Source organism: Quercus suber, unplaced genomic scaffold, assembly GCF_002906115.3.
Source record: "Quercus suber isolate HL8 unplaced genomic scaffold, Cork oak 2.0 scaffold_611, whole genome shotgun sequence".
Lineage (NCBI taxonomy): Eukaryota > Viridiplantae > Streptophyta > Magnoliopsida > Fagales > Fagaceae > Quercus > Quercus suber.
The window spans coordinates 283764-298364 of NW_027070054.1; the positions used below are offsets into that span (position 1 = coordinate 283764).

A 14601-nucleotide genomic window follows, 5' to 3' on the forward strand; every position below is an offset into this window, starting at 1 on the left:
GAGTTTGGAGGCATGAAGTCCCATACAAAACCCAAACACCCAATCATTCACATCTAATATTGTCCCTTGTCTGTCAAACATTTCTTATAGCCCATCGAAAAGGCAAAACATGGCACTTCAAGCATTGGTTACACTTCTATTTGTGCCTCTTTTTCTGTCTCCAACCATTCTTGGTTACTCCCAAGCAGATATTAAAAAATGGTGTAGCCAAACCCCAAACCCTGAGCCATGTGAGTATTTTTTAAGCCATAAGCCTAATTACCACAACTCCATCAAGCAAAAGTCCGATTTTTTCACAATTTCAAAGCAGCTTGCACTAGAACGTGCCCTGAAAGCTCAAAGCAACATATTTTCACTAGGGCCCAAGTGCCAAAATGCTCGTGAAAAGGCTGCATGGGCTGATTGCCTAACCCTAATGTCAAGTGCAGCCAAACCGATGCTCAAACATGGCTCAGCACGGCTCTAACCAACCTTGAGACGTGTCGGGCCGGGTTTATTGAACTAGGGGTCCCCGACAATCTCTTGCCCTTGATGTCAAACAATGTTTCTAAGCTAATTAGCAACGCTTTGGCTCTTAACAAAGTTCCATACACTGTACCGAGTTATAAACATGGTTTCCCAACATGGGTTAGGCCCGGTGACCGGAAACTCTTGCAGTCTTCTTCAACTACAAAGGCTAATATTGTGGTGGCACAAGATGGTTCAGGGAATTATAAGACGATAAAGGAGGCAATAAGTGCAGCGTCGTCACAGTCAGGAAGTGGGAGGTTTGTGATATATGTAAAGGCTGGGACATACAAAGAAAACGTTGAGATAAAGTTGAAGAATATTATGTTGGTGGGAGATGGTATAGGAAAAACCATAGTCACTGGGAGCAAAAGTGTTGGTGGAGGTTCTACAACCTTCAATTCAGCCACTATTGGTAAGTAAATTCAATTGACATCTAATAATATATGCTAAATTTTTGTGCTAAGAAATTGCTAATAATTAGTTCCCTATAAAATATTAAATATATATTCTCATATGTCTAGTGGATAAAATCATGGCTTGGACTAAGAAAAGTTAGGTTTAGATATGAGATAAAAGAGATTAATAAGAATTGGAAGTTTAGAGGTTTGAAAGGTTTGGACCAAGAAACTCTTAACCATTTCGGGGAAAAAAAAAGAAAAAGAAAAAGAAAAGAGACACCTCCCTTCGTAAATTGACCTCAATTTTGGGTCCGGTTAATGTGTGCCCTTAGAACACACATTAACAAATCCATTTTTAGAAAAGTTTTATTGGAAATTGAAAAAGCTGTCAAAATTTTTTCAATTTTCAATAAACTTTTTCTAAAATTGGTTTACTATTGTATGCCCTTAGGGCACACATAAGTAAAATCCTTTTTAGATATATAAGCCAGCTGAGTTATTGAGTATATAATTTAAAAACTTTAATGAGATTACTCATCAAACTCTGAATTTAAAAGGAGTCATATTACATAATACATGTCATTCACCAAACCAAGGCTTGGTTTTGGTTTTGTTATTTATTTATTTTTTAATCTCTCCAGGGTTACACATGTAGGTTTAGGTTCAAAGAAAAGAAAAATTATCTCTTGCATCTAATATATGTATTGGATATCCTACAACATGGGGTTCTCATGAGTGTGCAAGACTCACACATCCAATACATATATCGGATAGATACTTTCTTAATTTTCAAGAGACTTTGGTTATCAATGACATGTTTTGGCTTTTGTTTCAAAATTAAGTAGGATTACTAAGTCATCAAATTTGACAAAATTTTGTGGAAGAAGTTTTCTTGGTCGTCAAATTGTAGTTCATATGTTCAATATATATTGGATATATGAGATACTTTCTTTCCAAAGTATTTTGATTATCAATTATGTTATTGCATCTAATATATGTATTGGATATCCTACAACATGGGGTTCTCATGAGTGTGCAAGACTCACACATCCAATACATATATCGGATAGATACTTTCTTAATTTTCAAGAGACTTTGGTTATCAATGACATGTTTTGGCTTTTGTTTCAAAATTAAGTAGGATTACTAAGTCATCAAATTTGACAAAATTTTGTGGAAGAAGTTTTCTTGGTCGTCAAATTGTAGTTCATATGTTCAATATATATTGGATATATGAGATACTTTCTTTCCAAAGTATTTTGATTATCAATTATGTTTTGGCCTTCTTTATCAAATTTAATTAAGTTCGATGACTATAGCATTAAATTTGACAAAATTTTGTGGAAAATTTCTTTTTTGTCAAATTGGGTTCTCTTTTTCAATGGAAGTTTTTGCAAGGAATAGGCTGAAAAGGACAATGGTCCAGAATTTCTAGATTAATACTATCATCTTCTCTCTCTTAATTAAGTTACCATAAACAAGAGATTCATCGATTTACAAAATTATTTTAATACTGCGTGATTTTACGCAACTCCACCTACCATTTTTTTATCAAGAACGGAATCCACCTGCACTTCATGCGCACGAATAACTTTGATTTAATAATACCATGAAACTGAAATTTGACATTATATATAAGACTTATGGTCCGTTTGGATTGAGGGAGAGGGAGTGGGAGTAAAGTAGAGTAGAGTAAAGTAGATTTAGCATAAAATTAGTTTATTTTTAGCCAACTCTACTTTATTCCTCCTCCACTCTCCCTCCTTCTTCGCTCCATCCAAACAGGCCATTAAGGTGTAATTAGTGACATCACCACGCACTCTTAGTGTGGTGGTCATTTTACAAGTATAAATATTTGTGGGGTATGAGGGGTAAGGGTCAAGATTCAAGGTTTCAGGAGTAAGAGTTTTACACACATATATACTTAGATTAAGTTAGAGTAAAAATTTTGTATTGTTAAAAAAAAAAAAAAAAAAGGCGTAATTCGTGACATAGTTAAAGTAGTTAAGTATTATTATAAACATTTTACAAGAACATTAATAGATGAATATTCAATACGGTTTAAAAGTTGTTGAGTAATAGTGTATTGACTTTTAAGTGGTTTAACAAATATTTGAAGACGTATCTATCTTTGCATGTCAAGTAGAAAATGACAAGATTAAATTACCTAGCTTGAGCCTGTCTGTACGCTATGGTACCAACTACCAAACCCTTTGCATCTATAAAAAATGTGGACAAGATTACAAGAACCCATTAAAATTCGTTCAAGTCGTAGGGCATGGCCCACTAGGAGAAAAATTCACGATCTGATTTGTTTATGACTTTAATGTTTTTATTTTATTTTTGGATAGGTTTTGTTTGCTTAATTAAGTTTCAATCGAAGGTGGCCAACAAGGCATTGCTTGTGTATATATAATAAGAGTAATGCTATTAATTATGCTAATAATTACTGTCGTATTTAATTACTCGTGGTCCTAACTTGCTAATACTTAAGTACCTCAAAATATTATGTCTTACACCTTAAACAGTTATAATTTTACTGAAATAATGAATGTTAATCTAGAATTTGAGTAAAATATTTTTGACATGAAAATTAAGCTTTTGTTACTTTGAATTTTCAGCTGTTGTGGGAGATGGATTCATTGCTCGCGACATCACTATAAGGAACACTGCCGGAGCAGTAAATCAACAAGCCGTGGCCCTTCGTTCAGGGTCTGATCTATCGGTATTTTATAGGTGTAGCTTGGAAGGGTACCAAGACACCCTTTATGTCCACTCCCAAAGGCAATTCTACAGGGAATGTGACATATATGGTACAGTTGATTTAATTGTAACATTTATGCACGTTACCCTCCTAACAAGACCAACACTCTCACTGCCCAAGGTAGGACTGACCCTAATCAAAACACTGGAATTTCCATTCATGATTGTACAGTTAAGGCTGCTTCAGATTTAAAGGCGTCCCAGAGCTCGGTTACGACATACTTGGGGAGGCCATGGAAGGAGTACTCACGCACGGTTTTTATGAAAACATACTTAGATAGCTTGATTGCTCCAGCTGGATGGATGGAATGGAGTGGAAATTTTGCCCTTAAGACCTTGTATTATGGGGAGTATGCTAACACGGGGCCAGGCTCATCGACTGCTAAAAGGGTCAATTGGCCTGGCTACCATGTCATTACTAGTGAATCCGTGGCTTCACAATACACTGTTGCAAACTTCATCTCCGGTGGTTCATGGTTGCCGGCTACCAACGTACCTTACACAGCTAGCCTTTAATTTTTTTCAAGGAAATTATTACATATATGTCTTCAATTTGTTCAATTGTTTTCAATTATACATTTGTATTTGAGTTCCTCATGGTAAAAAAATAAGTTGATTGTTGCCAACAAAAAAGAAAGAGAAAGGATTGTGTAAAAGTAGTTGTCATTCTTTGATAAGTTGTAATCAAGGATTCAAAATAAATAAAATCAATTATATTTAATATTCTGCACGGAACTTTTGGTTAAGGTTGCTTTGGTATATAAAATGAGGTTTTTACATTCTATTCATTTGCATAGATACATAAACATTTTAAGATACAAATTTCTCAACAAGTCATATAGATAATCAGAATGTTTCAACAATGTATGTTATGGATTTACACATAAGTCAAGGATGCGTGTTCAGCAAAAAAGTAATATTATAATAATAACAAAGTATTACCAGATTGAATTGTAATTTGATGGTGACCCTAATTACTTCAATTTACCCAAATCTAGTGGCCAAGGGATTTTGCCCATAGTGAGGCAATTGACATCATTGACCAATTGAAAAAAGTATGCTTAGTTTTGCAAAAAAGAAAAAGAAAAAGTATGCTTTCACTTTTTAAGATTCAAATCTTTGAAAACAAAGTGTAGGTAATTAAATCTAGAAGGGATAACATTCAAACCTTGCCGAAACTACTTGTCAACTTTCTAGAGATAGCGTACAAATGTTGGTTAACGTCGTAGGAACTAGTTCATATTCCTCAGAATATTATACGAAGAACAGTGCTAATACTTTGTGTATAATCTATGGCCAAATAAAACGATTTGGAGAGTTTTTTTTATTTTATTTTTATAATTTAATGAGACGACGATCCTCTTCAATGGTTTTTTTTTTTTTTTAAGAGAGATTTTCAACTTATGGCGTCCACTCCTGATAATAGCTCTTTATCATCAGACCAAGACACCAATCAGTTTTTTGTGTAGGCAGGGATTGAACCCCAGATCTTCAGATCTCTTATACAACTATAAGAGACTTTACCAGTTGAGTTAACTGGAATCCACTTCATTGGTTTCTAATTATATGAGACAAAGAAAATCTGAAAGATTGTAATAAGTGTATATTAAATTTGATTAAATGGCCCAGATCACACAAATTTAATCACACGTGTGAAAAACCTACGCTCATTTGCAAAGCCCATTCCCTTATGATACGAAAAACTATTAAAGTTGTTGTATGAGCCCTATTAAAGTCTGGGCTTGTATTCTAACAAGCCCATTATGTAAATTTATTCACTAAGCTTTGAGTATATGAGAAAACTTGTATTTTATAATGAATCAGTTCAAGGGGAGGAAAATTTGTTGAAATATACTTAAGAAAATAATGGAGTTTCTTAACCAATTTTACAATCTCCTTTTATGTTGCAGAAAAAGCCTCTACAAAAGGATAAAGGGTAACGTATAAGAGTCCTACAACTAATATAGTATAACACTGCAAATGGGAGTATCCTTTACACCCATAAGAGTGAAACAATTTAAGATTCAGAATCACAATACAAGTTCAATTCATTAATAGATTCATTTCCTAAAGAAACCCAATCAATAGAAACCGGTAAGAGAGGGTGAGATCAAAGAACAGATACTTTTATTGTATAAAATAAAAGTAAAGCATCTTATTATGGATATGGAGCCCAAAAATCATGTAAAGTATTTTATTATAAGTATGGAACCCAAAACTCCTTGTAAAAGTACACCTTCTAGATAAACGGACCACTAATCGTCGCAATCACAAGTTCTAAAAAAGTTTTGTTGTACACCATCCTTTCGTCCTTCAATTTTCAGAGTGTAATTTTTAATATTTTGTTTTTGATAGAACAGTATGTGAGAATTGATTTACAATGGTTGGGTTTATGTACGGTTTAAGAATTGTGAGAAAATCTAGGTCACAACAATTCCATCCATATTCTTTTTTCCTTAAAAAAAAATAAAAAAGGACTTCTTCCATTGAAGGTAAGTTCCACAAACAACAAATCTAATACCTCAATTGGATTTCCAATTTAGAAAATATAGTACCAAAGATGCTTATAAGATTTCATTGTATACTCATTAATGTCATTTAATTTTCATGTAAAAGAGATTGCCAAGCATAAGTCTTAGTCAAGTAATCAAAAAGTGGGATGATTTTTTATCCAGGATGTACTCGCGGGCCCTGTGGCATTCTCAATTCTTATCACAAAAGTTCTTATTGCATATATTTATAAATTATGCAATAGAGAGAATGAGTTATATACTATGAAGTATGAACAATCTTGATTGTTAAAATTTATGGCTGTTCCAATCAAGAGAGTCAATACTGTACCAGAGGTTATACCGGTTTGATCAGCGGTACGATATATTTCGGGTACCAGTCAATACCAGTGTACCGTTTCGGGTTTATCGCTATTATTTTATATATATATATAGACATTATTTATTTAGAATTATATATCAACCCATTAATATAATTTGACACACTAGATTGTAATAATAATAAAAAGTTGCTTTAAAAAAAAAAAATATATATATATATAAAGGAAGGAATTCATAGAAATTGCTTTTTTTTTTTTTTTTTTTTGTGTGTTATCCACTTATTTTTCTTTTGCAACCAAACAAATAAAATTTATATTAGTTTTTCGAGGGAAATCACACTTTACCTTCCTAAACTATACCTCATGCATGTTACACTTTGTACCCTAAACTTCTTGAATGCACGTTTTGCACCCTAAATTATTACTCTTGTTACACTTTACACCCTGCCATTAAGTTTGCTATTAACTTGAATGAAAATTCAAAGTTTAGGGTGTAACGTGTAATAAAGAGTAAATTGAGGATGGTAAACTATAATTTATCTTTTGTTTTTAAAGCATTGTGGAGATAGGCAATTAGGTCTTTTTATGTGATATCATATTTTTCTATCCAAGTTAACAGCAAACTTAATATCGGGGTGCAAAGTGTAACAAGAGTTATAGTCTAGGGTGCAAAAAGTGCATTCGTAAAGTTTAAGGTTCAAAATGTAACATGAGGTATAGTTTTCGGTGGTAAAGTGTAATTTCTCCTTAGTTTTCCATCATTTTACTTCCATCCTCCTAACCAAACACAACCCATATAATGGAAAAATTAATATTATTTCTATCATTTCACAATTTTCAATCATCCCAACTAAATAAAGCCAAATGCTTTTATATTTCAATTTCTTTCATGTTCCTTAAAAAGAAAATTTCTAAGGTAAAGACCAAGTTTTGGTTATCATATTATGTATGACAATAACATCTTTATTTAATTTTATAGTATATATGCTGTTAATTATACCGATTAATAATTTTCAAATTAACTTTGCGTTTAATCTTTTCTTGGATTGTTACTAGTTTTATTATTTTCCTGGTTCGGTTTATAGCAAACAAGGTAGAGGCATTATTATGGGTTCTAGTTAACTCAACTGGTAAAGTCTCTGATGGTAGTATAAAACATTTGGAGTTCAATCTTTTCCTACACCAAAATCTAATTAGTGTCTTAATCTGATGATAAAGAATTATCATCTTTATCGATCAAGAGCGCTATAAGTTGAAACTCTTTAAAAAAAAAAATTGTCAAAGCATTGTCTCAAATAGTTGAGACAATAAGATTTATGGCATTAATTTAGCTTTTGGAATTATCTGTGAAACACAAGGCCAAGGTGTGATAGCTCCATTCACACTGATGCCAATTAGTTTACATCACTTTTTTTTTTTTTTTTTTTTTGGTGATAAGGATATTGCATAAAACATTCACTAGCCAAAATGGCCAAAGTAGCAGTGGATAGTCGATCCACCATAATACAAACCATTAGCATTAGAAATTACAAAAGAGTTTATATCATTAGATGGAGAGGTTTCAAAAACCACAAAATGTGCTCATCTTGAGACAATCCCCTCCTGGCCAAGGCATCAGCACAGAAATTAGCCTCTCTAAACACATACCGCACACTGATCTGATGGAAGCTGCTTAACAGTGATCTGCAATCATTGAGAAGGGAAGAAAAGGGTCTGTCAGATATTGAATCAGCTTGCAAAAGATCAACAATGATTTTGGCATCAAGATCAACAATGATTATTTATTTATTATTTTTTTTTTTTATGTGAAGATCAACAATGATTTTGGCATCAAGTTTACATCACTTTAACTACGAATCACTTAATGGTCGCTAAGTCGGGGACACTATATAAATCAATTAATTTTTTATATTTTATTTTTGTCTTCTTATTTTATTTTATAATATTTTTTGGTTTTCAAATGTGAGGATTTAAACCAATCATATTATTATAATATAATGGGCTGCTCCACATTTCTTCAAAATGCCTCACAAGTCTACCTTCTTCAGACACACGTTTTTCACCATTCGAGGGTATGATTCACTCCAGGGCCGGCGCCATGTATTTTGGAGCTTAAAGCCCTAAATTTAAGTTGAAATTTATATATTTAACTATCAATTAAATAAATAATTTAATAAATTAATATTAACCAAAATAATGTTAATTAACTAAAATAAATGAAATTTTTTATTTTTATTTTAGAAATTGAAGTTTACCTTTTTTTTTTCTTTTTTTTTTTTATAAATAATCAAATTGAATTTTACTTTATCGTGGATAAGAAAATGCCTCTTTAAGTAAATCTGTAATCTAGTTTTCAATTTTAATTTTAGTGTTAACAAAGTGATAGAGATTGCTTTGTATGTGTGTTTGAGTGGAAGATTAGGTAGATAATGTTGAGGATATATTTTATAAGGTATTGGAAAGTCTCAAAACATTTTTTTTTTCCTTTTTCAATTTTAATTTTAGTGTTAACAAAGTGATAGAGATTGTTTTGTATGTGTGTTTGAGTGGAAGATTAGGTAGATAATGTTGAGGATATATTTTATAAGGTATTGGAAAGTCTCAAAACATTTTTTTTTCCTTGGACAGTTTAGATTTTGTTAGATTGAGTTTCTATTGGTCTAATATGTTTTAAACCCTTTTGGAGGTGAAAAAAAAAATAGTGCACAACCCTTTTTTATTGTCTAAATTACTTATTATCATACAATCTAAAAAAAAAAAAATGCTAAAGGTGGTACAAATTTGACTATATAAAACATACAAACTAATGTGACAATAATATTGTTGAGATTCAATTATGTAATTATAAATGAATGTTTGATTTGATTTGATTTGATTTTTTGATTGGTGAGACGAAGTAATATTAACTCAATATCCCTAACATTACTTTACAATTTTTGGCCTTTTTATAACTGGGTGAGACATTTTTTTTAAGGGGTAGAACCTTTTTTTTAATGGGGCCTTGAGCCGCCACTGATTCTTTCCTTTCACACACACTATAACCTATTTATTAAATGAATTAGAGAAAGAATATTTAAAAATTTCTTACTAAATTCATGTCTAAATTGTTTAATTGTTTTTTATTACTATTATTATTTTCAAATGCATGAGAGAAATGCATAAACTGTTCTATACATGTATGCTTTGAGTTTATCAATTGGGACTCCAATAAATGTCTCATCATATAAGTGTATGTTTGGTACACTAAATAGAGAGTATGATAAGAATAGTAATTTGTATTACTAGAATTAAAAGATGTTGCACTTGAATAACTATTACTATTCATTTGTTTAGTTGTAAAAATTAATTGTTTACATATGAAATATTTGTAAAATGTGATGCACATGAAAATTTTGTATTTTTTTGAAGATACATTAATTTCAAAATTGTTAGACATACTTAGGAATAACTATTACAATCATTTTAAAGACAAATAACTATTCTCAATTTAATGAGTTATTCCTAAGTAAAAATCATTCCTGGATGCACCAAATAACCGAATATTTATAACACATAAATAACCATTTCATTGCAAGATCTATTACCACGTACAAAACATGCCCTAAATATTTTAGTTCCTTCGACTTGCATAGCTGTATAGACCAGCCTCTTTTTTCTATATTTTGAGGTAGTTGCATTTGAAATGGTTAATGCCATCATACCATGTCATCAGTCTAATGATCAATTCAATTGAATATGCCCTGTATATACGTACCTAACCCTTGAATTGTTTGTGGTTGCTGCATTGCTTATGGTCAGGGACGGAGCTACTCTTTGACCAGAGGGGCCATTGCCCCCCCTGGATTTTGGGGAAATTTTTTTTTATAGGTATATTTAATGTTCAATTAACCTCAAAAAAAAAAAAAAAAAAAAAAAAAAACTTGGTCATTATTAGTCTCTTCTTACTTGGAGATGAAGATGAGAGAAAGAAATTTCTCATTGAATGAATAGAAAAAGTACAGCTTTGCTTATATATACAAGGAATAGAGCAATGGAATGAAACAAAATAAAAGGAATTAAAAAACAAGCTTTTTAATTTTAACCCAAATCAATTTCTCGTACTACATTTTTTGGATTCTCAATATCAAAATTAGCCTAAATTCTATTTCTTAATGACCAAAATATTAGACAAAAATCCTCCCATCCCCACAAGTAGGCTACTCCTATGCTGGATGTTTATTCTTTGACTACCTTGATATTCGTTGAATCCATTGATGACCATAGTGGAGGAATGTTAGTTGTTTGTAACATTATCAGTGATGTTTATTGTCTTTATGAGTTACGAAAGTCAATTAATGATATTAGAGAGATTGTAAAGTGGATAGAATTTATCAAACCAAGTGTCAATAGCATTAAAAAAAAAAAAAAGTGTCAATTGGGCTTTAAAATGCCTAGCTAATGTGGCAAGAGAAGAGACTATGATAGAACATGAGGCTAGATAATGTGGTCTTAAAAACATACCCAATCTCAACAATTCAATTTGAATTGTTGACCCAAATAGATGATAAAATATTAAATTGACCAGAAAATTTTTTTATTCTTGAAGTTGCAATTTTTTTTTTCTTTTTTTTAAGTCCAAACTTTGCCCCCCCAAACCTTTCGCTCTGGCTCTGTCCCTGCTTATGGTGTCCATAAAGTATCACATTTTTTGTGCAAATTAACGCCATTTGTGTCATCCAATATGAATCCAAGAAAGTATATAATCTTTCTCGTATTATGGGTGTGTTTCAGTGGCGATGCCACGTGCAACTCAGGGTGTTCCTAGGAACACCCCAACCTGAAAAAAAAAAAAAAAAATACATATAATAATTAAAAAATTTTATATTTAATCTGTATTAGGAACACCCTCAATCACAAAATTAGGAACACTCTAAAATTTAAAAAAAAAAAATTATTTGTTTTTACTTTAAAGCAAAAATAAAAAGCCCAAAAAAAATTTTTGAACTAAAATCTGAAAAAAAAAAAAAAAAAAAAAAAAAAAAAAAACATACACACACACACACTAAAAGAGCAAATCACTAAATCAGACAGAAATCAAACTCACGGTCACATCGCTCGCAAAGCAAACCAAACCCCAATACTAGCAATACAGAGCAAAAGCAAACCAAACCTCAACTGGTTAAATGCCTTCTCAGCAAAGTCCAACTAGTTAAATGCACCCCTGTCCTCGCAGCTTGCTTGTCGTCGTTGTCATTGTCCTCACCCCATGTCGTCGTCGCTCGCCCCTCATCGTAGACGGCAGATCACAGATCACAGATCACAGATCGCTTGGCTGTAGGCTGTTCCGCCGCTCCGGTGCTCTGTGCTCCCTCCCTCAAGGTATTTCTCTCTTTTTCTCTCTGACTCTCTCAGTCTCTCAATCTGTCTCTCTCTCTTTATCTCACAGAAATGAAAACTATGAAATGAAATTAAGGAATGAGACTCTCTCTCTCTCTTTATTCTTTAAGAGTCTAACTCAGTAACTCTCTCTCTTTTGAACTATGAGTCTGTGATTGGCTCTTTACTCTTTAGCTTTATTAATATTTTTCTTTTTATGTGTTTTTTTTTTTTTGACTTTTTGAATGCTTTATCTTATCCGTTGATGTTGGCTAGTGTGTGTTGGTGTTGGTGTTGGTGTTGATGAGATATTGATTGTCTTTTAGTGTAATGTGGATTGCGATTTGTGATTGTAAAATTTTAGCTGGCTATTGTGATTGGGGGCATCAAGCATGAGGCTGGTGCTTGTCTGTTGAGTGGGGTGGGGGTGGATGGGCACATGGGGCTGGGTAAACAATAATTAAAAGTTAAAACAGTATAATTAATGACAAACAAATTAAAGTAATATAGTTTATTGTTGCGCTAAACAACAATAATTAAAGTAGTATAATTAACCAATAAATTATAAAAGACAAACAAATTAAATTATGTTAGACTAAACAACAATTAATAATTTTATAGTTAATGAAACAACAATATAACAAATTATAGTTTATAAAAGACAAACAAATTAATGAAACAACTAAACAACAATAATTAATAATTTTATTAATATTTCAAATGAACTTATAGTTTATTGTACAGGTACCTTTGTTCATTTCATTTCTTTACATTTTTTTTCCTTTTGAGGTTTTTGGGTGTACAGAATGCAAATTTGTTTTGATTTTAAGAATTTTTTTTTTTTTAAGCACAAACTTCATACCAGCCAAATCTTGAATTTTGGCTGGTATTTACCGAAATGTCCCAAAACACCCGAAATAGACCAAAATGAGCCGAAATTTTTTCGAATAAAAACACCTTGGACAAAATTCATAGAGTCGCCACTAGTGTGTTTGGATACCGCTTATTTTGCTGAAATTGAAAAATTATTACTGAAATTACTATAGATAAATATAAAAGTTAGTTGAAATAGTACAGTGGAACCTATGAATAGTGCCAAAAAGTGCAGTGGAGCCCATAAATAGTAGTAAAGATAAGCTGAATAGTGAAATAATTTTCATTTATAATCCTAATCCAAATGCACACTATATATATAGAGTTTGTTTGGATACAGTTTATTTTGCTGAAAACTGAAAATTGAAAACTAAAAACACTGTAGCAAAATAATTTTTAAATAGATGAATAGTGCCGTGGGACCCATTTTTATTTTTTTAGAGAGAGAGAGAGAGAGAAACATAGACGCACAGGAAATAATTTGTATCCAAACTCAGCTGTAGCCTCATATTAGCGAAATTGAGATAGTCTAGTTTATGGGAAATATTTTACTTTCTAAATTTGACAGTATATGATATGATACTAGATATACCTTTAAATTTATTAAATTCATTAAAACCATTAAATAGATCCATTTCAAATGGAGAAGATCCTGATATCATGATTTTTAGACAGAATCCAGACCTTATCTAAAAATCAGGAACTGAAGAATAAATTAACTTATAGTAATAGGAATCTGATTAATTAGGATGATTACAAGAATTATTTCCTTGATCATTAGGAAGTTGAACTTAACAAGCTAGACCAAAAGCTACATATGCATAACATATATTCCCTGCATTATTATAGCAGCAAGAATAAACTTGGGTGCATGATCGCTTTCACATATCTGACATTTAGGTGGCTGTTTGTAGCTAGAGAAATATCCCAAGTATTATTTTAATATTTTACAATCAGTCACCAGCGCAATTGTTATTTATAAAAATAGAACCTTGTAGTACAGAAACTTGCATTAGTTTTTTTGCAATTCTTGCATCACTTGGTCAAACGAATCTATGTCATCATGGTATAAAATATATGGAGACATTGGAAACTCATCTGGGATATTCATGTTGTCTGCTACAAATGGTTCAGTCCAAAAGTTTCCAAAGGTGTCTTCAAATGTTTCGAATGAAGTAAGACAGTCTTCTTCAGCCCAATTTATTCCAGTTACAGGTGGATGATCATAGCTCAAAGAGAAGAGTTCAGAGGAAGATAGTTCTGTGGACAAGGGGGAGCTTTCTAAGCTTTGGTGAGAGGAAGCACTGGTGTGAAGACTTTCACTTTCTGATTCTCTATTTTTCTTGGCTTTGCATTGGGAAGTTTCATTAAATTGCTCCTTCACCTCAGATGTTTTTGGATTTTGCTTTACATGCTTCTTTAGGTGCGTGTGCCAATGGTTCTTTATCTCATTGTCTGTTCGTCCGGGTAAATGCTTGGCAATCATAGACCATCTGAAAGGAGAACATTTCGCGTCAATTCACTGAAGAAGAAGCTTTATGAAGGACATCAAGAAAAAATTACGAATAAACAATACTTTTTTTTTTTTTTTGGTTATTCAGGTAAGTGAAAATAGATTATAGTATTATATATATACATATATATAAGTATGTATGTCACAAAGTGTTAAAAAGTGAAATTTTTTTATATATACTTGTTTCCAGCTTCTTCATGTAACTTGATGATTAAATCCTCTTCTTCATTGGTGAAGTTTCCACGTAAAAAAAAAAAAAAAAAAGTTTGAAGGGGACCCTCCATTATTACCAAGTATTCACTTTTGTTGTTGTGTATGTGTTGCTCAACAAATTATTAATAGTTCATATTTTGTTTTTT

The 14601-nt window shown here is 31.8% G+C and overlaps 1 protein-coding gene and 1 long non-coding RNA gene across 2 annotated transcripts; one reads left to right on the top strand and one right to left on the bottom strand.

Moving 5' to 3' along the window:
- On the top strand, positions 1 to 4406 carry LOC112025564 (pectinesterase 2). Its single transcript, XM_024058232.2, is given in 4 exon segments — positions 1 to 407; positions 410 to 922; positions 3530 to 3730; positions 3733 to 4406. Coding segments are annotated over 4 exon segments (1467 nt in total). The 5' UTR covers positions 1 to 109; the 3' UTR covers positions 4188 to 4406.
- Positions 4407 to 10459: 6053 nt separating this feature from the next.
- On the bottom strand, positions 10460 to 12003 carry LOC136064026 (uncharacterized). The gene is made up of 2 exons (XR_010625676.1): positions 11651 to 12003; positions 10460 to 11317 (listed from the first exon to the last, which is right to left on the bottom strand). It is a non-coding gene; the product is annotated as an uncharacterized LOC136064026 (long non-coding RNA).
- Between the last annotated feature and the right edge of the window lie 2598 nt (positions 12004 to 14601).